We start from the raw sequence: 27,811 nt of genomic DNA on the forward strand, positions 1-27,811 counted from the left end.
GAGAGCTTGTGTGTGTGGTGTTTTGCTTGTGTGTGTGTCCATGCAGTCAAAATGAAAGAAACGTTGAATTTGCTTTCTGCAGTATACTCTCAATATAATCTCCTTCATCTCTACATGTGTTTCACTCAGGCACAACTACGCACACACACACACACACACACACACACACACACACACACACACACACACACACACACACACACACACACACACAGACTGTATCAATGTGTCATTTTGTTTTATCTGGCACTGACTTGTTGGTATCAAGGATCCTGTTCCATGTCGGCTTTATACAGTAGGTTAATTATGTGTGTGTGTGTGTGTGTGTGTGTGTGTGTGTGTGTGTGTGTGTGTGTGTGTGTGTGTGTGTGTGTGTGTGTGTGTGTGTGTGTGTGTGTGTGTGTGTGTGTGTGTGTGTGTGTGTGTGTGTGTGTTCGTTCTTGTATCACTCATGTTGTGAGGAGATCTCTTTACACTTTAACATTGTGAGGACTCAACTTCTATTTGGAGAGAAAAAGCCTGTCACGTAAATCTTTACATCTTAAAGTGACGACTCGGCTCTAAGGTTAGGGTAAGGTGTAGGGTGTGTGTGTGTGTGTGTGTGTGCATGGTGTAAGAAGCAGAATCAGTGCTTGTATGAACTATGCTCACTATGAAGCTTGTTTCTCTCTTTCTCTCTCTCCCTCCTTCCCTCCCTCTCTCACCTCTCCTCATGTTCGGTCACACTGCCCCTCTCAGACAAACATAGCGCCCGGCACTCGAGGTGCTGGGAGAGGGAGAGAGCAAACATAGAGGCAGAAGGCAGAGAGAGAGAGCCCATTAAATCAGAGAAACGCTCAGAGAGAGGAAGGAGAGAGTGAGGGAGGAAAAGAAGACAAATCACAGACTAAGTGTGGCTCGGCTGAGGACTTGACGAATGCTCATCCGGCTGGCTTAAGGTTGTCCACACTCACTCAGCTGTGAACGAGTGTCCGGGCAGAATGGATTTCATTTTGGTCCAACAGTCGCCGAGCAGGAGCAGCAGTTCTGAAGACGACTGTGACTCTGTTTGGATTATGTCGGATGCCTCCGCTGTTGTGATGAATGGGAATAAGAGCACGCAGAAAGGAAGATGGTAATGTGACAATCTGCTCCGTCTGCTGAGACACTTTCACCTCCTCTGCTCTTGTTCACAGGATTTGGTCTTTTCAGTGGTTCTAAGTGGTTCTAATAGCTGTCAATTTGAAACCGTGTTTAGTTTAATCTCAGATTACATCTTTTCTCCACAGTTGTGACAAGACATTGTACGCACCAGGTTAGGATTCCATTTGCTGATATGCTGCTAACCTCTCAAATGATGCTGGAGGTCAGCTCACAACACAGTATATCATGATGTTTCCTGTCATGAGCCTGTTTGTCAGAGCAGGGATAAGTGATTTATTCTAACCCTATATTTAAATAACATCAGAGTCGATTAATGGATCTGTCAATTAATTTAAATTTGTATACATTTGATTCATGATTATTATTTATCAAGCAAAAAAATGTTGAACATCAGCTGATACAAGATTCTCAAATGTTAAGATCAAAATCATTTAATTTTAAACCTGTCACTCTTGGAACATGTTATGGGTATTTCCCACAATTTTCAGACATTTTATAAACTAAATGAATTCAGGAAAATCACAAAAGTCATTATTTTAAGCCCTAAACATCTTAAAATACACAATCAGATTGTTTTAACACACCTGGAAAAACTCCCTGTAACACACAGCAAACAAGACTGCTCTTTTTTTTTTAAATAGTCCCACAAACTCATTTATACATTATGTCCTCACAAGTAGCCTTTTATGTTGAAACATGCACGTACTCCGTCTGTGTACAACACATAGCATCGCTGCCATAGCTCACGCTGGCCGCTGCTCTTTGCCGGAGTGTTGTGATTCAAGGTGAAGGTCTCAGGTTACCGGGCGTTGAGGCATATTTCACAAACCAGCCACTGTATCTGCCTCCTTCCTGGATCCCGGCTCACTGGCATGCGAGTCATTCAGGAGCCAGAACGGATCTGGTGTTAGGAAACCGTCTCACATGCGGCATCAGGGAGGTGATGTTGGAAATCAGTGCCGTCTGGTGTGTTTGATTTGCGGATTGTCGACGTTTTCTTTTATTTGGGGCTTTTTGAGAATCTCGGCCCCCGTGACTCCTGAATGAATCTATTTTCACACCTACCTCTGCTGCAGAGACAGAGAGCGCGCCCCCGTTTTGTACATAAAGTTCATTTTGTTTGGCACTCACCGTCTGGGAGGATGTTGTGTAGGGAGCTGGATTTTTAAAATGCCCGCTCAGCTCTCCTGTTGGTTTGATTTGCCAAGACACACACTGCGTTTTGCGTGCGTCCAGCGTCGTACGTGTGTGTGTGTATTTATTTATTTATGAGTCTGTTTTCCCCACCCTGTTTCCTGCTAATTTACCATGTCGTTGAAACCAGAGGCCGTTAACCCGACTATTCCTGCTTTGGGAGTGACCTCAATGTTTGGGTATTTGTTCCTGTGTTGACCAGGTTACACAGAGCATCTTTTCTCTCGCAGGAGAAAGACGTCTTGTCCCTTCCCCGGTGACTCAATGGGGAAAATACTCAACAGCTCAGTTTGCAAAAATACAAATCATTCCCCTGCCTGTAGCCTGCCAGTGTATCTACTGTATGCTGCTTCACCTGGGCAGCATCTGCAGTCAGAGCACGCAGCAACATTTCTCATGAAACTCAAAGACTTTTTCAGTTACAGTAACTTGGAGGCAAAGTGCTGAATGAGCTGATGTGGATCTGAGGCAACTTTTCAAAGTGTTTGAACTCTCACGGTCGTGGACGACTACAGAGTTCATTTTCACTCTCTGACGAAAACATGCACTGATCGTTTCCCTGTTCAGGTGCAGCGCAGACTATCGGAGGTTTTCTAATGAGCTTTAGTTTGAATGTACTCGACGTCTCATGAAGATTTACATGACTTTAGTCATTAGTATGTGGCTGCACAGTTTCAGGATTCAGTGTGAGAGATTTAAAAGATTTGACGTCATGTATTTCAGTGTTGGGTCTGATTAGCTCGACTTTGTGTGGTTCATCTTGGGGCTGGGTAATAAAATAATAGGAATAATTATCGCAATATAATTTTTTGTTGTTTGGAATATGACCAAAGTTCAATATATCGATATATTGCTTATACATGAGGAGGTATAACACAAATGAGCTAAATCAAATTTGTTAAATGATTTGTTGCTCATAAGGAAGAGTTTAAAAGAAATAATAATGTGACATTTCTGATCATTCTGCTGGTGTGAGTTACTGTGCAGTACAGTTAAGTGCAGCTGTGGGCTAAATACAGATGAGATGTTTGTGTCAGTGAAAGCCACGCTTCCATATAATAACACACCTCGTACACACACACACACTCACGGCACAGACGCGTTAACTCTCTCACGAGGAGTTAAAGATGTGCTTAGAGTCCCGGCTCATTCATAATTCCCTGACGTGGTTTTAATGACTTAAACACAGGCCTCGCTGCCTCCCGACTGCCACTTTTCAGCCGCCCTCAAACCGTCCGAGTGATCGAGGCCGTCATGATTAGTGTTTGCCTCCCGCAAGCTCCAATTTGCTGATCCCTGTGAAGCTACTAAATATACCGTCTGGCCTTCTCTGTGCCTCGGTGGTCATGTACTGTCGCTCCGCTCAGCCTGTGTTTATGTCCGGCCCCGGAGTTATTTGGTTTGTGCCTGTGCTAGACTGTCACCGGCTGAGCTGAGGTCGAGAGACACAAGATGTTGCACTCAGGAAAAAAACAACCTTCGGTGACTAAAGTCTAAAGGTGCAGCTTTTAGGATAAAAGGTACAACACCACCGTATCTGTTAGGTACGTAAGTAAAGCTCATCAGACGAAACATGGAATTTGGTGCCTCCTCTCTGGTCTTGTATCATGCTGCAGATTTCCATGTTTTAAAAAGCTAATAATTGGTAAATTATTTATTATTATTTACAATTTAATTGAATTAAACCCTATTTTTTTTCAACAAGATCCTTTCCCTGGGAAATTGGTGAAAATGTCATAAAACACCACCACACCAAAATTTGAAACCTTCTTTAATCTGGCCAGCAGGTTTTACGTAATTCAGCTGATAAACTATATATGATGACAGAGTGAATGTGCAATACGGGTTTGTTTTATCAGTCTTATTTGTTTTTATTCATCTCTATGTGATCTTTTGCTTTAACATGTGCTCTGGCAAAGACAGCCGTCTAATTTCGTTGGATTTGATACACTGACAATAAAGGTCTATCTATCTAGAATTATCCAACAAACAAACCGACAGGGGAGGGAATAACAGTAAATTGAGGATAATAAGTCATTTGAAATGGGTAAAGACGGTGCCTCATGATGTTAATCAGGTATTTAAATACATTTGTAGTTGTTATAACTAATTCTGGGAGCTGGGATTAACAGATGTAGTCCCCAGCTAAAGGATTCTTTATTTTTTTAAATGACGTGTCCTCGTCATGAAAGTATCTCAAATTTTTCAGGCCTCTGTTTTTAACAAAAAGACTCTTCATCACTGCAGATGTTGTGTAATGTTCCTGCTGTGAGGCTCTGCTGTGCTTCATTGATTGTTCCGTGGCTTGTCACTTGCACAACTTCGGCGTCAGCGCTATAATCCGTTTACGGCCCAATTGAATTTTCCCACAAATTCCAAATATAGTTCAAATGGTCTGTCACTGTCAGCGTTTCTCTGTCTTGTGTTTGTGAAGCTGTTGTCAGTCAGAGAGTTCTTCAGTGAACGGCTCCACAGAGCAGCAGGCTGAAGACACACCAGTGGTGCTGTGATTTAGATGTTAGCGAGGGAGTCCTCCCTGCACATACAAAGTCTCCCCATGATTAAATAGATTTAGTTTGGTTTTCAGGTTGTGTTGTTCAAAGTGTTTAAATCTCACCCACTGCAAAACAAGCATTTGATGAAAACACAACTTATAATTGACCATATAGTTCACAGTTCAAATAGTTGTACTGTGATTTCAGACTGAAATACATTTATGCAGTTTTAAAATGACAGCAGTCTGTTCTGACATTATATCATGTATCACTTACCTTCTCTCCTGTTAGCCACAACCTGTTTAGAATGATATCTTGTGTTTTGTGTGTTAAATATTAATCAAGTTGAAAATACAGGCCAGTAGCAAACTACTGAGTGTAATGTAACTCCCATTTATTATGATATATTTATCACTTCTGAGGTCCTGTTTTTTGCAATGGGTGAAATTAGACCAATGAATAGTAAGCAACTTCATACTCAACACTGCACTTCCTTTACTCCTGTGTTATACACCTGCCCTGGCAAAGTTGTGTCCCCTAGTAATGACAGTCAATGTTGTGGAAGAGCTCACACAAGGAATTTTAAATCTTGAAAACATGTATAAAGACTGAAACATAGTGAAGTCTTTATATGTGTCATAAGAAAGATAAAGAAGAGGTTTCTGAAAAGTCTTCACTGATTCCACTTTTATGAAATGACCTGGGTTGAAAGGGTTCCTTCTTTCTTTTCTGTCCTGCAGCTTTTCTCTGTGTGGGCAGCGGGAAAACTATTTTTAAAATGCATCGTGTCCGCTCTGATGAAAAAGCACAGATGTAAACACAGGAAATTGATTCTTTTCATGCTTATTTAGAAGCTGTGTCAAACTTTGATGTTTGGCCAAACCACATCTGTGGTGGTTGTTGAGCTTCACATATTTCTCAAGCTTGTTGTTTAGGTAATATTACACAGAGGGAATATTTGTGAGGATATTTCATTAGACTCATAAACTGAGGGGATGTACAGAAGTTATATAAATGATAAGAAGTAAAAACATTGAAGGAAAACTGCGATTCTTTGAACAAAATACATTTTAATACTTTTCTACTTTATTCTTTTATTTCTTTACCCCTTATCACTACCTGTAAATGTTCTCATATATGACCAGGATTGAATTAATGAACGGTTCTAAAAGCTAATGTAATGTAAGGTAATGGCAAAGTTGATTTAATCCAACATCAACATGCTTCAAACCAGGCCGGGGATATTTGCTGCATGTCACCCCTATGTCCCCCTCCCCAAATTTCCTGTCATTCTTTACCAGATATAATGAAATAAAACGTACTTTAAAAAAGTTGCAGTTTAAGACAAACTGTATACGGGGATAGATGTCCCCACAGGAATGTACTGAGTCACCATGAATTCTTTTTTTTCATTGTAAAATATTTGGATCTTGTCCGGGCAGGAAGCTGCTCGACATCAGGAATGTACAAAGACTATTTCTGTTTCATAATGACACTGGACAGAGATATTCAAACTGTCTTCTGCTCCCACACTGGGACATCTTATCCACAGCAATGTGAGCGTCGTCATTTATTTCAGTGGCTGAGTGAGAGAGATCCTGGTGTTTATATAGAGCCGTGTGAATCTGCAGCAACAGTATGTCGCCCGGGGCAGAGGGACGGGTCCATATACGACCCCCTCGTACACAGCATACCGGAAATAGAGCCTCAAATAAACACATTATTAAAATACACTTATGCGCACATAACAAAGCATTAATGGTTTTACAGTGTTGCATTTTCAAGTCTGCATTTAAATCTATTTGTGTGAGCAGTGACCAGTGCTGCTTGCCACTGACTCATATCAGCAGAGATAATCAAATTTAGAGTTCACTCTTATTTTGTAAGCTTCGAGCCTCTGTGTGTTTAGTCATTGGGTTTGCATCACTGCTGCCAGCAGACCCAACCCAATATCACAGTTTCCCTCTTAGGCCACATCCACATTACTGACCCCGTTTTAGTTTGAAAACTCCGGGGCAGCGTTTCAGTCTACAAGCAGAAACGAGATGTTTGGAAGCGATGGCGTGGACGGTCACGAGGTAGCCTTCGTCCGGCTCCTATCACATGACCCCCTTCCAGGAGACAACACCCAGCATTAGCCTTGGCTACCAGTGTAGAACCCAACATGGGTGATCAATTACAAGGTTGCTGACCCCTTTGTCTTTGCAGCTGTTGTATGGACCAACTTAAATGATTGGTCGGCATACCTGACTGTCACTAACTGACCCGCCTGCCTGTGCGGACCCTGCCGTGCTCTCACCGTATGACCTGAGAGACGTACACTTAGCGTAGCTTTGACACGAGGGCTGATGGGAGGGGCTGGGATGTATCTGTAACCTTTTCCAGCTTTACTAACCCGAGCTTTAAGGTCACGTAAATTTACATTTCTGCTGCTTTCAAGCTGCACTTTACAAAAATCATTTAAAGGTATATGAGCTGTGAGTGGAATTTGCCTATTATTCATTCAGTGCTTCTGAGCCTGCAATCATCCTCGTGCAGCCGCCCTCCCTCCTCCTCCTCCTCCTCCTCCTGCTCCATGTTATCACAATGTCCATCGATGTGTTTGGTCCCAGCAGCAGGGTGTGGCAGGACTGACCACAGACCTCTGAGTCACTGTGGGGGCCGCACGCTGGCTCAGAGTCCAGCGTTTTTAGATAATAATGTAACAAGATAAGACAGAGGTGATGAGCATTGTTGCTTGAGGAAAAAAAAGAGAGAGAACAGGCTGTGGGACATACTTACGAAAAACGTAACCATACAGGGACAGAATATAAAGTCATATCATGCAGTGCCAATCCTGCAAGTCTTAAGTCCTGTTGAAGACAGAGTGCTGTGCTCTTCCTTTCAAATGTGGAGGAGATGAACGACAGATAACACGGCTGGAGAGGCCGTCTGCCAGTTTTCGGTCTGATGGGAAACAATTCAAGGAGTACACCCCTCTCTGTTTCCATGTGCCATGTCCATGTTTGTCTTTCTTTGTCCATGCAGCTGGGAACATGTGGAATGATTTATCCAAACAAAACCTGAATGGAAGATAAAAGGCGATTTGGACTTTATTAAATATGAACTGGATACATAGAAATGTGAATGACAGTTTCTGCCAATTTTGAGGAATTGGAGGAAAAGATCAATACCACCGTCATATTTGAAAAGGAATAAATGTACGACTCTTGAACCTCGGAGCATTTCCATGTGGCTTCACTGCCTCTTTCCTCTGACACTGACATTGGTGTAATGTCATACAACACATACTGTACCTGGGAAAGAAGGGAACTGACATTCATACTATGCGTTGACATTCACACATCACGCTTCCTGCTGCCATATATCTCCCCAGCAGTGTCTCTGCGCATGAATATACATTAACCCCTGAGGCCTGCTGCTGTGGCCTTTGGCGGGCTAAATAAAGCAGGGCCTAAAAGTGGGTAGCGGGCCATGAGTTCAGGTCAAAGGGAATGTGAAACCATAAACCAGGAGGCTAGCTAGCCTTGAGACCAGCCATCACACACTGTGTTTACTTGGATGTTTGCTGTCAGCCGGGCGGACTATATGTTTAATGATGAGCAAAGATTGTTTGTGTCTGCGTAGCTATTCTCTCAGCAGGTCACGAGGTTGAGGACAAGGCCTCTGTAATTTACTGTAGGACGTGAGTCAGATGAAAGTGACTCACTTAGTGTCTTGTTGTTTAGCATTGCCTTACATAACAGCGGATTTAACTAAATGGATTTTGTTGAGATCTGTGGTTAAAAAATGATAAAGACACTACAAAGGCACATACCGTACACACCAACAGTCTCCTTAAATTGCACACATTGATAAATATCAATTCTCTAACCATCCCTGATTTATTTTCACCTTTATTCTGTGGGAAATCAGTGAAAATGTCAAAAACGCCCTTTCTTGGAATATAAAAACTAAAGATCCTGGGTCTGCTGCTTTATCTGGATCTGTGCCAAAGTGTAATTGGTTTCTTCTTGACCAATGTCCCATCCTTCCACCAAATTTCGTGGAAAGCATTTCAGTAGTTTTTTGCATAATCCTGTTCTGAAAGAATAATAATATTTCTGTTAAGCCTCAAGACTGACTTTTGCTCCTTACTGAAGATTGTGGTTTTTAATTCTTTTTTTTGGAGCAGAGAATGACAAACACTTGATAATAATCCAAAACATTTAACAAATCTGAGGTCAATCGATTATGTGTTATATACTATAATATGAACTGTGATTATATTGCTGTTAATGAAAATTATTGATATTGTTTTGTCGCTCAGCCATAGACTTTATTAGAGACTATTGGACTAAATTGTCATCAGCCACAAAACTCATCCACCTTAAAACTGATGAGCAATGATTTCCTGATGCCTCTGTTTTCTCTCTCCTGTGTTTCCAGAACTTTGATTCTCTGGAGGACTCGATCCAGAAGCTGCTGTCGGTGCTGTACCCCCCCTTCGAGGCCACCGCCCCCACACTCCTCAGCCAGCTCTTCCACATCATTGATCGTCGTTATCAGGGAGACGCCCTGCGGTGCCTGCTGGACTTTCTGGTCCCAGCCAAGCACATCTTGGACACTGTGCAGCAGGCTGCATGTGTAAGTCCCTGCCTTGTCCACTGTGTGAGTCTAAAAAGACATAAATACACCACAAAGCTGAACAAAGATCTTATTGTTGGAGTTAAATGATAATAAAAACAGACAAAACATTGATATACTTCAAATTTCTGAAACCACATCCTTTCCTTGTCCTTTCAGGCTCAGTACTCTGATGCACTCTTCTGCTGTGAGGGATGGCCTCTGTGTTTGCGTGACCAAGTTGTCGTCCACCTTGCTCCCCTCAACCCCCTCATACTCCTGCCTGGTGACTTTTACCTACAAGTGGTACCATTTTGTGACCAATCAGCTCGCATCGTGGTGTGCAGCCTCCTGGAAGAGGAGGGGCTTAGAGTGGAAGTAGTTGAGGAGACCCCGATCCCTGAAACTTCCTACCCTTGTATATTCAGCTGTGAGTGGTTAAAGGAGATCAACCAGGGCCGCCATGGAACGCCCCTGAGCCGATGCCTGCTTGCCACCGAGCAGGGAGTGGTGAGGTTACCATGGGAACGGGTGGCCGTGCCTGATTTTGTGGACGTGCCACTGTGTGCTGGGAGTAGTATGGCCTCTGTTCCTCCTTCATATCCTCCTTTACCACCTCCTCTTCCTCCTCCACTTCCTCATTCTTCTGAGAAATCTTCGTCGAATCGTTCATTTCGTCTTTCACCTGCAAAGAAATCTGCACCAAAAGAGTGTAAAGTAAACGTTCAAAATTCAATCTCAGCATCTTCTTCACATCCCTCTGCCTTCTCTCTGGAGACGAGAATATGTCCAGGGAAGCACGGCATCGCTGTGTCTCTCTGCCTGGTGGATTCCACTGCTGCCTCTTCATCTAGAACTGTCAAAGTGAAAGAAACTGAAACAGAGCACAAGCCTATTGGCTGGGTTTCCCCGAATACATGGGACAGCCGCTTTACTGGGTCAAATTCAGACACAGCGACAAAAACAAGTGCTGCTTCAGGTACATGCACTCCTGCAAGTACAAATACACCCAAAGCTGCAGATAAGAGTCTGATTGTCTGTGAAAATAAAGGACAACATAAAGATACAAGCAGAGGTGGGCCAGCCGGCCAAGCTGCTGCAGAGGGGGAATATATTGATATTCTGCAGGCAACGATGCTTTTTTCGAAAGCTCAGTCAGCGACAGAGGAGCAACAGAAGTTAGATGTACAAATGCAACCGCGCACACAAGTCGAAGCACAATTGCAAAGATATCCACCGGGGCGTGGACAAATGCAACCACATGCACAAATGGAGTCTTTCAGGCAAACACAGAGGCAGCTAAACACACAGACCTCACAACCTCAGGCGCGTTCACAACCTTGGGTGCAGATACCTACAAAACCACAAACGCACAGTCATTCTAGATCAGATGCTCCTGTATCACTGACGCCGAACATGTCCGCAGAAACAGGACCTCCATCTGCTCCCCACCATTCCCACACCCACCCTGACTCCCTGGAGCCCTCTCAGTGTGTCCGCACCCTCCGGTTCGCAGAGAAACCCTGTACTCCGTGCATGAAGAGGAGACAAGGCGGACAGGTCTCCCAAACTCAGGAGCTGAGGTGCCGATACAGGGACTCCTACCAAGCTGCTATAGAAAACCCTGTCACCTTTGGACAGGAGAGAGAGAGGGGGAATATGTTAGCTGTGGTGGAGGAGGATGGTGATTTCTCACAGTGTGACGACAGACAGAGGCCACCAGGGACTGCAGCAGAGGATCCATGGTGTAATGTACGAGGAATGTGGTGTGATCCTGGGATCCAAAACCAGCCTCCTCTATCTGTCGGTGGAGCCATCTGTAAAGAGTCGGGAGAAAAAAACACTGTTCCATATTGGAAACCAGGAGATTCTAGCACTGCCCCCCTTATGGAGTACAGGTGCACCAATCCTTTGAAATATGGCGGGGTACCAGAGGAGCCGGCCGAAAAAACCACTGTGCCATTCAGGGAAACGGGGTACACACACACTGCCAAACCTGTGAACGGGAAACATTTAGCAGCAGGAGCGAGGATCAACAATCAAAACCTGTCAGATTCAAAGGATCCTCAACAGTCACACGTGACCTCTGCCAAACACCATGGATTGCAGTGTAGTCCAGGTGACATGTCAGGGACGAGCATGACCCTCAAGCCTCGTGAAAGATTAAGAAACAGAACCAGTTCCTCTGGGATGAGTCCAAACGTCTCAAAGCCTCTCACAGCGTCACAAAACAGACGAGAATCCACGTCAGATGGAAGGTGTTCGTCCCTCTCCACGGCCGTGGTGGACACCTCGGAGAAGTGTGAACTGGTCATCGTTGAAGGTCAAAATGTCAGGAGAAGAGAAAATAAAAGCTCCCGTGCAGAGGTTCCCCAGCTGCATGTTGTCAAATGTAAAAACAGCACAGCCTTTGGGCTGGTGTCACCCAAGATCAGCAGGAAGAAGATGGTCATTCCAGGTAGAGTGATGTTGTTCTCGTTACATGTTATATGAGCTTGCTCTTTTCATTTGGGCTCAGTTACAGATTAAGCGTCCTCTCTCTTCAGATGGTGCTCAGCCCAGCAGTACATCATTAACCAGCAGACACTGTCATCAGAGGGAGAACCCGTCTCAGACAGATCCACCTCCAGCAGCAGAGACGCAGAAGATCTCCCAGCAGGCCTCTGCTCGTCCCAGACCCAACCACCTTCCTCTGGGATCCCCAGACCCCAGAGCCCACCCCCTCTATCTGGGAGTAGCATCACTCACAGGTAGGTTAGAGATGCTGTAAAATACATCAACTGCCACAATAGTCATTATAATACACATAGGTGGTTGGGCAGCTGTTGAAGAGCCACATACAGTAGTTCTTTACAATGATTAAAATGAAAACACTGGAAAATACGATTAAATGATGAATAAGTAAATAGTTAAATACTGTGAATCACTAATAGACTACATGAGCGCAGAAAGATGCTGATTATACAAAAATATCTACTGAATTTAGAACAAGGTTCATTATATATTCTACTGATGTACAGAGCTCCCAAAAGGTCTAAGTCTCATGACAATATGTGTTATCTTGACTCCCAATACTTGTTTTCTTCTATTCCTTCCCTTAACCCGAGAGAAAACTAAACAAGCCTGACGTGAATTCGGATGGGCAAATCAGTCCAGCCAACGTAGTCGACCTGTTTTGAGCCCAAATATCATTTCAACTTTTAGCTAGAACCGAGCACGGCCTGTCAGGTCCCAGCAGGCTCTGGTTTGGTATCCGCACTGTAATATGGAGCCCATTTTGTTTTTGTATATGATGGCGGATTGCATCTATTTACCTGTCGATATGAATGGAGGGAAGTCTATCTACAGTAAATACTCGTATGACTATGGAAGAGGTGGTTGGGAGGGAGAAGTTGAATAAACCAGGTGCTTTCAAGGCGAGAAATTGATTGACTACATTTATTTCTCTTCTTCTTTTTGAGATATATCAGGTGTTTGGTGAAAACCCTCACAAAGAGACGACAGCATTTGAGCTGTTCCTGATCTCTCCCCTCTCTCTCTCCCTTTAACCCCTGCAGGCGGCAGAGACAGGACAGGCAGGGCGATAGTTGAGCTCTATGGAGAGCACCCAGGCTGGAGATCAGCTGTGACAAGCCAGGAGATCTTCCACATGCTGCTCTACTTCCACTTGATCATCAGGTAATCTGCACTTCTCATTCATATGCCAGTAGATCAATGAATAAAGCAAGAAGCAAATCGGAGTCAGATCCAACTGATCCAGTTAAAGATTACAAAACAACTGTACATTTATAGGCATACTGAAGGGCCATATCTGTTTAGCTCTAATTTATCTTTTAATGCCTCCACACTGGCGACACCTAGTGGCCAGAGGCATTGTATTTTTGGGGTGCCCGTCCCAAAACGTTTTTTTATATTGTGAACACGATTTCTCAAGAATGCCTTATGGAAAGGTCTTCAAATTGGGTACAAACGTTCACTTAGACTTAAAGATGAACTAATTAGAATTTGGTGGTTGAAGGTCAAAAGTCAGCGTGACCTCCCAAAATAGGTATTTGGCCTCTTGATCATGATATCTCATGTCTGCCTTTAGAGAATTCTTTTATTTTTTGGCAAATTGTCAAGATATGATGATTCCAAGATAAACTGATTCAATTCCAGTGCTCAAAGGTCACAGTGACCTCATATGAGTCTGGAAAAAAGTGTATGTAGATTAAAACTGCACTGGTTAGTGATGGCATACAACCACAGGAGAGTCATTTTATTTGTTCTCTCTGTTTGTAGGAGAGAAATCAGAGAAGCTGGGATGACTCTTATATTTGATGCGAGGAAGACAAATCCTCAGCCACAGCTCTACAAGGCCTTGATGACGCTTCAGGTACGAAGGTCACATGTTTTTGCTTTCGAGCAGATCAGATCAGAGCTGTTAGCTGATGCTTTGGAAGCATTGTGTAGAGAACATGGATCTAAACAGCATATACACCTTTACTAGTTTGTGAAACATGTAAAGATAGAAACACTTTGTGTATTTGTAATCACACATACAATATATTGTATAATGATATGCAATGTGATGTTTAATTGAATGAGGGCATAATAAAGCTCTTTCCTGCAAGTGTGATAACATTTTCTAGCATGAATGCCAGTGTTAATTTAACGAATTGACTTTCTTTTTTTATTTTAATTTATTTGTCATGATGAATACATGTGTGCAACCCAAATTTAAACATGCAAGATTGTGGTGGATTGGGATTTACTGAGTGTTAAACTGTTGCAGGAGCGGAGTCCACTGGTTCTGAACAGTTTGGTGATGCTGGTGGACAAGGACAGCAGCCTCCGGCCTGAGAGATGTCCCGGGGTCCAGGTGAGCTCTTCCACCCATCACAACATTTATTTTAAAACACTGCATATGGAGAAACATCTCTGTTTAGTTCACTTTAAATCTGAATAAGCTTCATTAATGTCTTTGTTCAAAGTGCATTTCTAGTTTGCTCATTACATGGTCAGTTGTTTTTTTCGGGCCATCACTTTGGTCCAATGTAAAATATCTTGAGAAAATATAACCATAAACATTTGAGTGAGTTTTTAAATTAACACCTTTTAAGTTAAATTGCATAACAAGTATTGGATTAATTGCCATGAATCATTTCCCCTAGTGCAGCCAGCAGGTCACAGTTTTCACTGTTCCAGTATAATATCTTATCATCACCTGACTGACTTCACTCCTTTAAACCTTTTTCAACCTGCAACTCATTTCATCAGAGTAAATGTTAAATATACAATATTAATTGTCTTGGTTAGAGTCTTATATGAGCAAAACATATTAGGCTACAGATGACAGCTTATCAGCCAAAATAAATAACTGCCACTCTAGATTTTTTCTGGTATTTATACTGGTTTACTGATAATCAAATTAAAAACCTTAGGTTTTTAGAGAAGTTTCTTTGCAAAATGTATTAATACCAGTTAAAGTCATGTGTTTTTACTGGTATTTCTGGTTTTTACAGGCCTGTCTGTTCTCTAAAATATAACCTTGGTTTCTCGTTAGACATATGGTTTAAATTATAAAGATTGAATAACCAGTAAAATAATGATTTTGACTTTGGCACTGGGGAGGAAGGAGGTAATGTTTTCACTCCTGTCCGTTTGTTGGTTGGATTGTTTGTTTGGAATGGATTCCCATGAAACTTCCATGATGTGATATGGGTCAGTGAAGAATCTATTAAATTTTAGTGCAGATCCACATCAGGGAACTATGGAACTGATATCTATGGAACTGATATCTATGGAACTGATATCTCTTTTTGAATGTGTTGCAGCTTGTTTGCTTCCACTGAGTGTCATTCTTGTAAAGCTCTGTGCTGGTGTTTCTCTGACGTTTGTCACCTTGAGCAGACGGAGATGGTGACGTCGATGAAAGCCCTGCTGAAGCTGGTGGAGGGGAGTCAGCTGAGCTCCCGTCTGGACGGCACACTGTCTCACAGCCACTGTGACTGGATAGAGCTGCACCAGGTGAGCGGGTCACCTCAGAACAGTACATTACCTGTTCCCTGCTCCTCCTCTTTAATCAGGTGGGGTACGAGTTGACTCTTTTCAACACTCACATATTAATCCCTGTTCACATCTTTCATCCTCTAGAAACTTTTCCCATTTGTATCTGATCTTCATGAAGCCTCCAGCCTGCTTCTGAATGCCATCAGTAAGGTAGAGGAGCCCCAGAGGACAGACACTGTGCAGGTACTTTAAAGATATAATATGTAACAATTCTTCATTAAAATTTCCAAAATCAACTAGACCTGTTATATATTTTGTTCACCTGTGTACTTACATTATCCAAAATGTTTCCATCAATATTCAAACCCAGAGAAATTCACAATTTTACTGAAGGTAATGGAACATTACATTTTGTTTGCCTATGAACTGCATCATATCCGCTTTACCTGTGGCTTTGCCTGTCTCTGCTGTAACTTTGACGTATGACTAAGGAAAAACAAGCTTGTAGCCAGTTCGCCAGTCTGCAGTTTTTTCCTTCCACTGTTTGTTTTGGTCACTCTCGTGGAAAAACAGTTATTCGTTTCCGTTTGCTGCGAAACTTGAGTAAACATTAATACATCACCTCCTCTGTGAACATGTTTTCCACCTGAGTCGTGTCAGGTAGATTTTCATTGGCAATGGTGGTTAAGACAACAACTCCCATGATCCCACACTGCTTCACAACATCCTCAAATTAGGTCTTTTGTTATTGTTTTAATTGAGAGAGCCCTAAGCTGCAGGAATTTCGTATTCTACATTTTGTGCCTCAGTTTCCACGGATTTCACTTAAGGAAAAGCGTTCAGGATCATTTAAAAAGGAGTCACTGCATCATGTGCTGATGTTTAGATGATTTTTTGTCTAACAGACTGTTCAGCAGTGCATGATGGACCAGAGGACTCTGATGAGGGACGTACTGGAGGACAGCAGACTGGTCGGCCTGCAGAGGGAGGGTGGGGCCATCTTGGCGAGGCTGAGAAGGGAGAGTGACCTCAAATACCCTCACTGTGAAGACCTCAGGTAAACAGAGGAACTTACTGCACCTGCTGTAATTACATGTGCAGAAAAACCTGGTCTGCAGTCTGATGTGGGTTTAACTGTTCCTGTGGCCTGTTACTCCTTGTGACTCATCATTCTTTCTGATGTAAAATAAACCTCTGAGCGAGACACTTTTTCTGCTAATACCAGACACTGCACATGCAAACCATGGTTTACCACCAAAAACCATGACGTGGTCCAGCAAGACTTTTTTTTCAATGCAACCCAGGAACAACATCACATATGACTCTGAACAGAAGTCAAATCTAAAACCCAAAGAAATTAGCTGTTTTAATAATATATGTTGCACGGTAGATTTCTTTCAGCCAGTGATTGTTTTCCAGTTAAATAAAAAATAACAAAATAACAATTATGCAACTATTTATTCTATGAAACTGTTATTTTATCTGGTGAGTCCCTGAGACTGAGATCTAAGTATATTGAAATATTTATTGCTACAATATTTAATGACTGAAAAACAATAATACAGTTAGACAAAGTAGGAAACAGCGTGAGGTATAAAATAATTACAACTGCTGAATGACTAAATAGTAGGACAGTGCTTTTTTTTAAATTGCATTAAATATCCTTAAGGCCCTGATCTGTCTTTCCCTTCACACAGTGATGCAGTAGACTCTGTGACCAGTCTGTACAACCACATGGAGGAGCAGGCTCACGTCCTGGTGCTGAGGTCCAACGTGTCACTGGAACATCTGGAGTACCTGATGCAGCTCCGGGAGATGGAGGGACACTTCACCCAGGTACTGCACGTTAAACTAACTGACCATCAAATGCATCCACAGATCTTTTACATCCCTCTATAGCAAATGTTATGCTACAATAGAGGTGGTGGTTGTCTAATGGGAGGGAGAGGTGGGGATGGAGGGTCAGATCAAACCACAGAGAAGTTAAATAAACCAGATGCTCTCTAGGTGAGACAGGAAATGACTGGCAGATTTGCTGCCTCATGGGCCTAAGAAATTTATAATGTCCATGTGAGTGTGAAAGTCCACTGATCCAGTGACATTAACTCACCATGTGTGGCTATGATGAGTGTGGAACTTCATGCATAATTTAATACATAATACATATTTGAGGTAAGCAAATTTAAAAATCATCTGTTCTTGTTCTGATAGCGTGGCCTTGTTTTGCTCACCTGTATTTTATATAATTGCATATGTTACATATTACATATTATAAATTATATTAAATATTTTATATTTTTGACTTTTTGTTCCTGTGCCACCACTTGAAGCCTGTGATAAAGAACTAGTTATATTAACTGTACTCTAATAATAGAATAAAGCAACTTTAAACAGTTTACATACATACAAGTTAAGATATTAACTAAAAGGAGATATACTCATAAAAACACAGGGACATGTATCCACCTATTCATTTTTATTCATAATTTATCAAAATTCAAGATTTAAATTCAAAGTGCGAGATCGTATATAGAAAGAGAACAAAATAAGACACATTAGACGTATGACATATCCTTGAGTAAGAACATGTTTACTTACCAAATGTTGTTTTTTGCATCTTTCTGTCCCTGCAGATGCATCATTGGTTTCATGTAGAAGGAGAGCGCCACCTGCTGGAGGCTGAGTCTGTGGAAGACTCTGGGGACAGAATGGAGCAGATCCTCAACAGCTTCACTGGTTTCCTTATTGAGGCAAATGTGCGTCTCTGCATGTGTCTGTGTTTGTATTATTGGCGGTTGTCTGTCAATCCGGCGCTCTGAATGTCTCTCCTCTCCCGCCCCAGGACCGAAGGCACCACGCCATGTCGTTAGTGTCCGAGGCAGAGCGGCTGCAGCAGAGCGGCCACTACTACCCAGAGACGGAGACATTCAGGACTTTTGTCTGCACCTTCAAGTCGGGCCTGGAGGAGTTCCTGTGCAGGGCCGAGGCCTGCGGCAGAGAGCTGCAGATCATGGTCAACGTGTGTGATTTTTGTGAGCAGGTTTGTATAAAATCAGTGTTCAGAAACTCTGGAGCCTTGTCTTTCCAAGTTGAAATCTTTGTTGGTGTCTTGTACGTGTATGTCACCTCTTTTCAGCCTGAGATATTTGTATTCTTTTGGGGTGTTTTTACTTTTGTGTCCATCGTGTGTTGTCGATACGACGTCATTGGGACGCCCACTCACTGACTTTTCATGCATTTCCCTACTGTATTCTCACATGGGCTCACTCAGACATTTACTACACATTTTACTAGAGGGCCGACAGGAAAAGCTCCAGAAAATGTAATTTGCATTTTCATATACAAAATTAACATAAAATTTAAAGTTCTTAAGAGAAACACAAATATCTTGAAATAGTTCTCAAATAAATATACTTAGTTACCAGAGAGTCCATGTGAGTAACACATGAATGAGACTTTCTTTGTAAACTTCCCTTGTTCTCATGCAAATATCAATCAGCAGGAAAACAATTACATCTGTTTTACTCATACACTTCTTGTAGTTTTCAGCAAATGAACAATGTTACTGCTACATCAACATTTGAGTCGGTAGCTTTATGAAAAACAAAGAAAAGGCAGTTTTGTTTTTTCTGTATTAAAAGAGAACCTCTCTTGCACACAGGCAGCAGCTCTGGCCGGCGAATGCATTGATTACCTGGACCAGAGTCAAACAAACTCTCAACAGAACCAACAAGACGGTACAACCACCAGTGCTTCACTGTCAGGCAATGACAACTCAATTCTTCAGACTTTTCAAGAGCGGTTTCTCCAGTTCAGCCCAGAGAGGTTTCAGGAGGTGAAGGCTCAGGCCAGCGCCCTGCAGGGCACCAGGGGGATGCGGGTGTGGAACGTAGCCTGGCTCAGGTGTCAGGAGGCCAGACAGCAGCTTCAGGAGAGGATGCAGAGTGTGGATGAACTGCACCACCAAAACCCAGAGTCGAGCAGCAGCTGTGAGTGTCGCTATGTAGATGTGGTGAGCACTAATATTCAGACGACGTCACCCGGTGGACAGAATCTGGTGGTGCAATCGACCCCCGGGCCTCGGCACCCGCAGTGGGAGGGCTTCGTGTCCGGGGCGGTGGATTTAGGGAAGAGAAAGCCGATCATGGGCAGCAACAGCACTAATTCAACCAATGTAGCCGGCTGTGACATCGTCGTCAAACCTGAGGATCCCAGTGATGCTGGAACCAGCCAGGGGTCAAAGGTCCCTCCACAGTCACCTCACAGGTAATACAAGTCATTGGTGAGTGGACTCATATCCATTGATTTGGATTCAACCAGAGTATTTCATTCAAACAGGGGTGAGGAGCCTTGATCTTCTTTATCGCGAATCAATTTCTTGCTGCAGCACTTGTTTCCTGACTCAGCATTTCATTTTTGAATAGATCAGGAAGGAGAACAGAGAGAGAGGCGAGGAGGAGACAGACGAGCAGAGCGAGGAGAGAGCGGGATGCTGCCGCTCTGTCCCAGTCCCACACCGTCGGCTGCCAGTGGTTTCCATGGGCGCGAGGCCTCAAAACGAGGTCGGTGAGCCAAGACTCGGGCACCACAGGGGCGGCGACGGCAGGGTCCTCCACTCCCCCAGAGCAGCGAGTCCGACCGCCATCGTCCTGCTCCCACCACGGTCAGCCGTCCTGTCGGATCCTCAAGGAGGCTCAGAAGTTCCAGATCTCCCGCCACGGCAGCTTCTGCTCAGAGGACTCCTGTCTGAGCGAGCGGGGAGCTGCAGGTGGTGATGGGACTATATGCTCCAAACACTCCAGCCTGCCCATAGGGGGCAGATATGAGGGGGCGTTTTATTTGGCGAATCCTCAGGAGAGTGCCAGCAATGCTCTGTAAGTTCATAACATCTTCTCTGGGAGAATGATATTTTGTGAGAAATTCAATGCTACATTTTCATTTCTCTAATGTTGTGAGTCTTAATGAGATTCCATGCACTCTTTTCTGTCTCTAAGCTGACAGTGACGTGCTCCAGGTATCTCTTTGCTTCTCTTTTTTTAATTCAGCAACATGGATGGATTATCTAACAGGCCCACGATGCACAATCCTGTAGCTTAAAGTGGTTTCTAACAATGAGATGTGTCTCTCTGCAAAGTGAACATGCTCAGTCGACAGTGAGAAGAGGCTTCACTAATCCCAGTGTTGTCCTGTAGTACTTAAGCACAGTTTTGCACTTCATTTAGGCTAAGATTAGTTTTTTTTCAGCTCTTTTCACTTTCAGATTTCTAATGTTTTCACTCAAAACCCTGCGCTCGCACTCAAATATACGCTGCTTCTGCTTGGATTTCCTGTGCTTGGATCTCCTCGCGCTCACACTGCTTCTCTGCAGGTGTGAAACATCTGCTCTCAGATTTGTTTTCTCCTGCTCTCCGATTTTTTATTTTTCTGCTCTTGGATTTTTTTGTGCAAACCTGAAGTTGTCCCAGGTTTTGAGTTAAAACGTTACAAAATCCAAACATGAAATTAACAAGTCCCGCCCCCTAAAAGAGAAAGACCCGCTCTTAAATAAAGTATAAAATATGATTTTTTTTTAAAAACCCTTATACGAGAGCAGAGGAGCCACATACTGTGCAATAAGATCCCTCTATTATTGTGCCCAGGGACCTGTCGTCTCGTAATCCATCCATGTTCAGCATGTTTCTTGACTATCACAGTGGATGTAGAGAGAAAAAGGACAGTGTTTTGATAATGATGCATAATTTATATATCACTTCACTTGGTGTGGAATAAGAAACTTATACTTTTGGTGGACAGAGGACAAAGGTGACGGTCACTGTAACAAAACACCAAGAATAAATGTGCTAATTACAATGTCTCATAGGATAAAATGATAAAAGGGTGATGTTTCATATCCAAAAGGTCAAAGTTCATCTTCACTTTGACATCATAAGGTTTTGTGAAAACACTTTTCTAGGCATTATTCAACTCAGAAACATAGTGACCTTATCTCCTGCAACTAATTCTAAAACTCGTCCCAGGACCAGATAGCAGGAGAACACGGAGAAACTAACAGTAAGTTAAAAATGTTATCCTTCCATCAATGTTTCAAAAGACAAAAAGCTCATGCCGATCTAACTAATCAATAAGTCAATCACAGTATGCAGAAAATAAAGTATCATTCAACAAGGACAGGGAAAACGATTTTAGATTTAAAATAACTCTAAATTCTTTCCTAGTATTATCTGGATTGAAATGATGCAGAAGAAAACATGAAATTAGTCACTTACAAATTCTACTCGCTAATAAATATTTCATTAGGTATCATGTTGAAATGCTTTTATGTAGTTAAGTGTACACGGTTATTGTCTGTGTTTGAAGTTGAATAGATATGTGTAATGTTTGTGTCATCAGGAGGCTGAAGCGTGTCCTGGAGGAGCTGGTGGTCACAGAGAGGGAGTACGTACGATCGCTCAGCTACATCCTGACCCACTACCTCCCCCTGCTGGACAGACCTGACATCCCCCAGGACCTCAGGGGCAAGCGAGGCATCATCTTCGGGAACCTGGAGAAGCTTTACAACTTCCACAGCCACTACTTCCTGCCAGAGCTGGAGGCCTGCCAGAGGGACCCGGCCATGGTGGCCCGCTGCTTTCTCAGACATGTGAGTAGTCACTGTGCAACTATCATCAAATTAACTGTGTATGTTTTATATATTTTTTTATTAATGTGAAAATGTAGTTTAATAATGCTTCTCGTGATGTAATGAAACCAGAAATAAACTCATACAGTAACAAGATTAGTCTCATAATGTCAATGAAGGTCAATGAATCCATTTTATAGCACATGAATACGTGGCTTGTAAATCAGTTTACTCTGGTGTCTTAAATAAAATGTGTTCTCTCATATTTCTGACGTTGGTTGTGTCCACAGAGTGAGAGCTTTGGCCTGTACGCTCTGTACAGCAAGAACAAACCTCAGTCAGACGCCCTCATCCTGCACCGACGCCACGACATCTTCAAGGTCCGATTTTACATCCTGTCTCTCTCTTAACGCAGCAACACAAGAGGTTTAGTTTTCCTTCTCCTCTCCATCTTTCCCACGTTTTAGAAAAACTTTCATTTTGAAATTTAGTAATTTAATTTAAAAAACACTCTCTGATGAGAGCATTCATCTGGAGAGGATGATCTAATTTTTTTGTTAAGCAGTTTCCAGTAATCTATTACTTGATCACATACTCCTTTAGTGGATTCAAAGTGACCCATACAGTTTACGTCTTGTAGCTGCATGTGCCAGCACTACATTAAAGCTTTGATATATGACACATTAGCTTACAGTACATTGAGTATATTAGAGAGTGTGTAATATTCTAAACAAAGGCTGTGCCAGAAATCCATATAACAGACAGTTACTTTGTAGTGAGCAGTAAATTGAGATCATCATCTGTCATCACTTTTGTTTTTGCTACTGTAAAATGTGATGCATTTCATTGTGGGATTATGGCAGAAATCGTTGTACATGCAATGGAGATTAAGTTTCATCTTTTTCATTTGTGTTTGATTTTTCTGTAATTGTTTGTGACACTAAAGTTGTCAGATATTGTTCAAGCCCTTAAAATTATCTTAAAGACAAGTTTGTAGTGATGTTTCCTTGGGTGTATATAAAGACGGACGACGTGTCTCCACTTCCTCCTGTTATACAAAAATGAAGCTGAAATATCACTGATGCGAGTGCCGCCATCTTTGATCATGGTGTGGACCAATCATGAGTGAGTCGCAGCTGTCAATCATGACATATCACCCAGTTTATATACCAAATAACAAATTTAAACCAAACTTACTGGAAAGATTATCACTTGAACAAACAGCAGTGTGATAAGTCCACAACAAAAATGACAGAAATCGTATTTGATTTATTTCGTTTTTTTTACTTTTTATGTTGGTACTCCCATCTATTACCATGGAGGAGGAAGGGTTTATAACCTATATTGCGATCAGCCACCAGGGGGTCACATCGTCCATCTTTATAAACAGTTTATGGGTGCCTGCAGCTTCACATGTTCCATTTCAATCACCTGGAGTTAGTCTGTTTGTTGAACACGTTTCTGACCCTGTGAAAGCATTAGCTCCATGCTCCATCTTCTCAGCTTTACAGTCCACTTTGTTTCCCCCCACAGAGGAAGCAGCAGGAGCTGGGGGACATGATGGATCTTTCATCCTACCTGCTGAGGCCCATCCAGAGGATCAGCAAGTACAGCCTGCTGCTGCAGGACATGTTGTCTCTGGCCGGCTCATACAGACCAAAAGACATGATCCAGGACACACTTCTCGAATCTTCTGTGTGCGCACAAAGTGTGTGTGGCCAGGGTGTGTCTGTGCCTGATCTGACAAGCAGCGAGAGGGAGCGGGAGAGGTCTGAGATCCAGGCTGCCGCCGACCTGGTTCGATTTCAGATGCGTCACGGCAACGACTTGCTCACAATGGATGCGATCCAGGACTGTGATGTAAGATACTAAAAAGTTAGATCAGACATTGTTAATATACAGAAGTTAAATGAAATTAACTGTCTTTTCCTTTCTGCTCTGCGGCTGCTCTCCTCTGTTCTCTCAGGTGAATTTGAAAGAGCAGGGCCAGCTGATTCGTCAGGATGAGTTCACAGTTTTCTTTAGGAAGAAGAAATGTGTCCGCCGCATCTTTCTGTTTGAACATCTCGTCCTCTTCAGCAAGACCAAGAGGACAGATGTCGGCAATGATGTGTATGTCTACAAGCAGTCATTCAAGGTCAGCACCTTGATAAGCCTTGATAGTCAACCTTGATGTATTGACATATTTACTTCTCATAGTTCTGAGTTACACTTCAGTCAGACATTTGAAGCTTCCAGCATTTAAAGGTATCTAGTGGAGCCAAGACAAGTCGTTTTGTTTTCTCTTCCAGACGAGCGACATTGGGATGACCCATAACTCTGGTGTGAGCGGCCTGTGTTTTGAGATCTGGTTCCGCAGAAGGAAGAGCGAGGACACCTACACCCTGAAAGCCTCCAGCATGGAGGTGAAGAAAGCCTGGACCACCGATCTGGAGAGGATCCTGTGGGATCAGGCCACTCACAGCAGAGGTTGTTAAAACAACAATATATATTTTCTTTCATTTAGCAGTGCTTTGTAGATCTAGAAAATATATTGTGAATATACTTAATGTTCCAGAGCTTCGTATACAGGAGAGGGTGTTTATGGGAATGGCCAGCAAACATTTCATGGACATTCAACCCAGCGATGCTGCGATTTGTGACCGAGCCGTCAGCTGTGTCCTGCCTGGGAGAAGTAAGGAGCTACACACACAACATTTTACACTTCAGATCAATCTTAGCTTTTCTGCCACCTTGGTCCAAACTGAAATGACCTTTCATCTTGCGCCATCCTCAGGTCAAAATTGTATTTTTTTCTAAAACCTTCTGATTCCCATCAGCCTCAGCTGTACTATGTTTTGTGATCTTTTGCAAATGTTAGCATGCTCTTATGCTTAACTAAAATGGTGAACACGGCAGCAACATTCCACCATCTAAAATCTGCAGATTAGCATTGTCATCATAACTGTATATAAAGATGGACGACACATCTTCACTTCCTCCCACTGTGGTATCGAGGATACAAACGCTACCAAGTTGGGCATCCATGCAGCAGCACTTTGGGCATGGAGCTGAGGTAGTGAGGTCCCGATGATGCACACGGTCGACCAATCTCGAGTCAGTCTTAGCTGTCAATCATGATATTCCACACTGTATTTATAGCATCAAATAACTAATTAAAACCAAACTTGGTTGTAAAATGAGCAGTTGAACATGTCAGTGTGATAACAATTACCTAACATGACAGGAACCATCTTTGAGAAAAAAATATTTAACATGAGATTCGACTTTTTAGTTTGGTCCATGTCTCTTCCACTAACATGGAGGAGGCAGAGCCTGTGACCTATACTGCAGCGAGCCACCAGGAGCTGCCATGTCGTCCATCTTTATTGACAGTCTATGCTTGTCATTGTCAGCAGAGCATGTTAGCATGTTGACATTAGCATTTAGCCTCACTGAGCCACTATGGAGGCTGATTCTCTTTTTTTTTACTTTAATTAACTTTTGACAGATTATAATTCAAAATGTTAAAACTAAGTAAAAGCTGTTAAGTATTTTTCAAACTGGCTAACAAAGTAACTACATTTAACAAGTGTATTAGTGAAGTAACTGCAAGTCATGCTTGTGTCCTCATTGCTCACTGACCCAGCGCATCATTATCTATGTGTTTGTCAGTCCCTGTGGCGTGTTGTTCTCACAGGGACGTAGACTATCCACGGCCACACTCCATTGGCTCTGGCAGCACGGCCTCCACCACCCTCAGCCAATCGTCTTCCTCCTCTGGCCGGGGCTCGCTGCCCCCTGCTGGATATCCCGGGAACCAGTCGCAGGGATTGGAGACCGGTCCAGCCATCTGCTCCTTCCCTGAGGCAGTGACTGACAATGAACTCAACCATCAGCATCTTCATCAGCATCTTCATCGTAACTGTGAGCAGTGGAAAACTCATCATCCTCTATGTGAGTTATTTTTGCAGTCTTTAAATAGTTTTTGGAGGACAGAGGGGTCTGTTGGCTGTTGTAGTCTTTCAGAATCCATTCATGTTTTAATGAACATCATGTGAAATTCAAATATGAAAAGATATTTGTAAAGTCACTGTAGATCTGATAATTTTGGCACTCTCTGGTGGTAGCAACAAGAATGACACTGGAAAACAGCAAGACATGCACTCCCACTGATTTGTCCTCAATCAATCTTCTCATTGTCTGGACGATGTTATGGAACTTGAACTGATCAAATTGGATCAATTTTCACATTTTTTCAAAAAATGCACAAACTTCAGCCTTTTCTGTTTCTCAAAGTGTTTGTGTTTCTGTGTTAGTGGACAGCACCGAGTCATCTGGGGAAAACATCAATGTCTTGAGCAGCTCGGACCCCAGCTGCCTGTCTGCCATTGGCGGAGAGGCAGTGGAAAACTCCTCCTCCTCGTTCATGTCCCAGAATTCAAAGCCCCGCCTACCACTGAGTCGGACACCTAGCCTGAGGAGAAACAGCTCACCGGTGATCATCAGAAAGAAACCGGGTGTCGCACCCAAACCTCCACATCTAGCTAATGCCCAGGTACAAGTGAACTTAAAATAATTAAATCTAGTAAATTGATATACGTACAAGCTGATGGCCATGGTTTCAATCACATGGGGTTCTGTTAATATCTTAAAGTTTGAAAAAAAGGTTTAAAAATCTGCTCATGAATGAATTAAAGGACAAATGGGTGGTATTTATTGCAACCAACTGAATATCTCGTACGCTATCCTCCCCTTCCAAGCCTGTAGTAGGAGAACCTTGGTTAAAGTAAAATCGTGGAGGGTCCTGTCCTCTCTAGAGCCAGTGTTTGGTTTGTCTGCTCTGGACAACCGTAGAAACATGGGGGTGCAACATGACCCAGTGGAAGATCCGCTCTCTATATAGACATGAACGGTTCATTCCGAGCTAATAACATCACTAATAAAAAACTATTAATTCATAAACATAATAATAATATTGCATTCACTTTCCCCCTAAATCATACACACAGGTATTTTAATAGCACATCTTTGTGTTTGTTATCTTGCATTTCAGAGTGAAGAAATTATAATCGTAAAATCAACAGAAGTTTAACCCTGGATTCCCTACAGAAGGTAAATATGTCCTAAATCAAATTTAAATATTGAAAGTATATAAAGCAACACAACTGGTAAAGAGGTTATTCTGCATCTTTATTGTGAGTCTTTCCTTGACAAACTTAAAAGGGAGAAACAATATATACAATCAATTATTTATTTGATTATACCAAATTTTAGCCTACATGTGTATGAGTACCTGACCTACTATTTCTGTAGTTATTTTATTCAAGAAACGAATCCCATTTAAAAATGTATTAATTAATACATTTTAAAAAGTACAATGTTTCCTGAATTAATCCTCTCTACTTAAAAATTTAAAATGATTAGTTCGTTTTTACAGTGTTTTCTATAGAGCTGACATGTGCAAAGTTTTTAAAAGAGAAACAAAGCCATATTTTATGATTATTATTGTTATCAGTGAACAATTTGTGCTTTAAATATTGTTTTGCAGATTTTTGGACGGCTGGAGCCATTCAGTCCTGCACATCTTCTGGTCTCTGATGGAAGTAGAGGGCGCTCAGAGAGCATGTACCTCCGCTCCACTATTTTGCAATGGTCAAGAAAGTGAGAAAAAAAAATCCTGGATTTACGGCAAAATTGGTCCAATCCTTCCATCCAGTTTCGTGGAAATCTATTCTGTAGTTTTTGCATAATCCTACTGACAAACAAACAATTAAACCAAAGG

The 27,811-nt window shown here is 42.4% G+C and overlaps 1 protein-coding gene across 3 annotated transcripts; it reads left to right on the forward strand.

The window, feature by feature from the left end:
• Positions 1 to 344: 344 nt before the first annotated feature.
• On the forward strand, positions 345 to 27,694 carry LOC117764798. 3 transcript variants are annotated; one of them, XM_034590872.1, is made up of 25 exons: positions 345 to 1,114; positions 9,261 to 9,458; positions 9,618 to 11,895; positions 11,984 to 12,187; positions 12,995 to 13,115; positions 13,719 to 13,812; positions 14,212 to 14,298; positions 15,330 to 15,446; positions 15,573 to 15,671; positions 16,334 to 16,485; positions 17,126 to 17,264; positions 18,062 to 18,184; positions 18,271 to 18,468; positions 19,090 to 19,694; positions 19,853 to 20,302; positions 21,819 to 22,068; positions 22,338 to 22,427; positions 23,581 to 23,907; positions 24,014 to 24,184; positions 24,339 to 24,516; positions 24,605 to 24,721; positions 25,702 to 25,983; positions 26,346 to 26,584; positions 27,083 to 27,141; positions 27,578 to 27,694. In XM_034590872.1, the coding sequence occupies exons 1-24, from the start codon at positions 1,112 to 1,114 to the stop codon at positions 27,119 to 27,121; spliced, it is 6,561 nt and encodes a 2,186-aa protein (XP_034446763.1). In that variant the 5' UTR covers positions 345 to 1,111; the 3' UTR covers positions 27,122 to 27,141; positions 27,578 to 27,694. The 3 variants fall into 3 exon arrangements, with proteins under 3 accessions (XP_034446763.1, XP_034446764.1, XP_034446765.1); XM_034590873.1 differs by having other exon boundaries at positions 14,218 to 14,298; XM_034590874.1 differs by lacking the exons at positions 26,346 to 26,584; positions 27,083 to 27,141; positions 27,578 to 27,694 and having other exon boundaries at positions 25,727 to 25,852.
• Positions 27,695 to 27,811: the final 117 nt, after the last annotated feature.

Source organism: Hippoglossus hippoglossus, chromosome 7, assembly GCF_009819705.1.
Source record: "Hippoglossus hippoglossus isolate fHipHip1 chromosome 7, fHipHip1.pri, whole genome shotgun sequence".
NCBI classification, from domain to species: domain Eukaryota; kingdom Metazoa; phylum Chordata; class Actinopteri; order Pleuronectiformes; family Pleuronectidae; genus Hippoglossus; species Hippoglossus hippoglossus.

What these genes read in the sequence shown, in the direction of transcription:
- LOC117764798 (XM_034590872.1), top strand. An exon ending in TACTTCCACTTGATCATCAG is followed by an intron (nt 13,116 to 13,718) that starts GTAATCTGCACT and finishes CTCTGTTTGTAG; the next exon opens with GAGAGAAATCAGAGAAGCTG. An exon ending in AGGCCTTGATGACGCTTCAG is followed by an intron (nt 13,813 to 14,211) that starts GTACGAAGGTCA and finishes AAACTGTTGCAG; the next exon opens with GAGCGGAGTCCACTGGTTCT.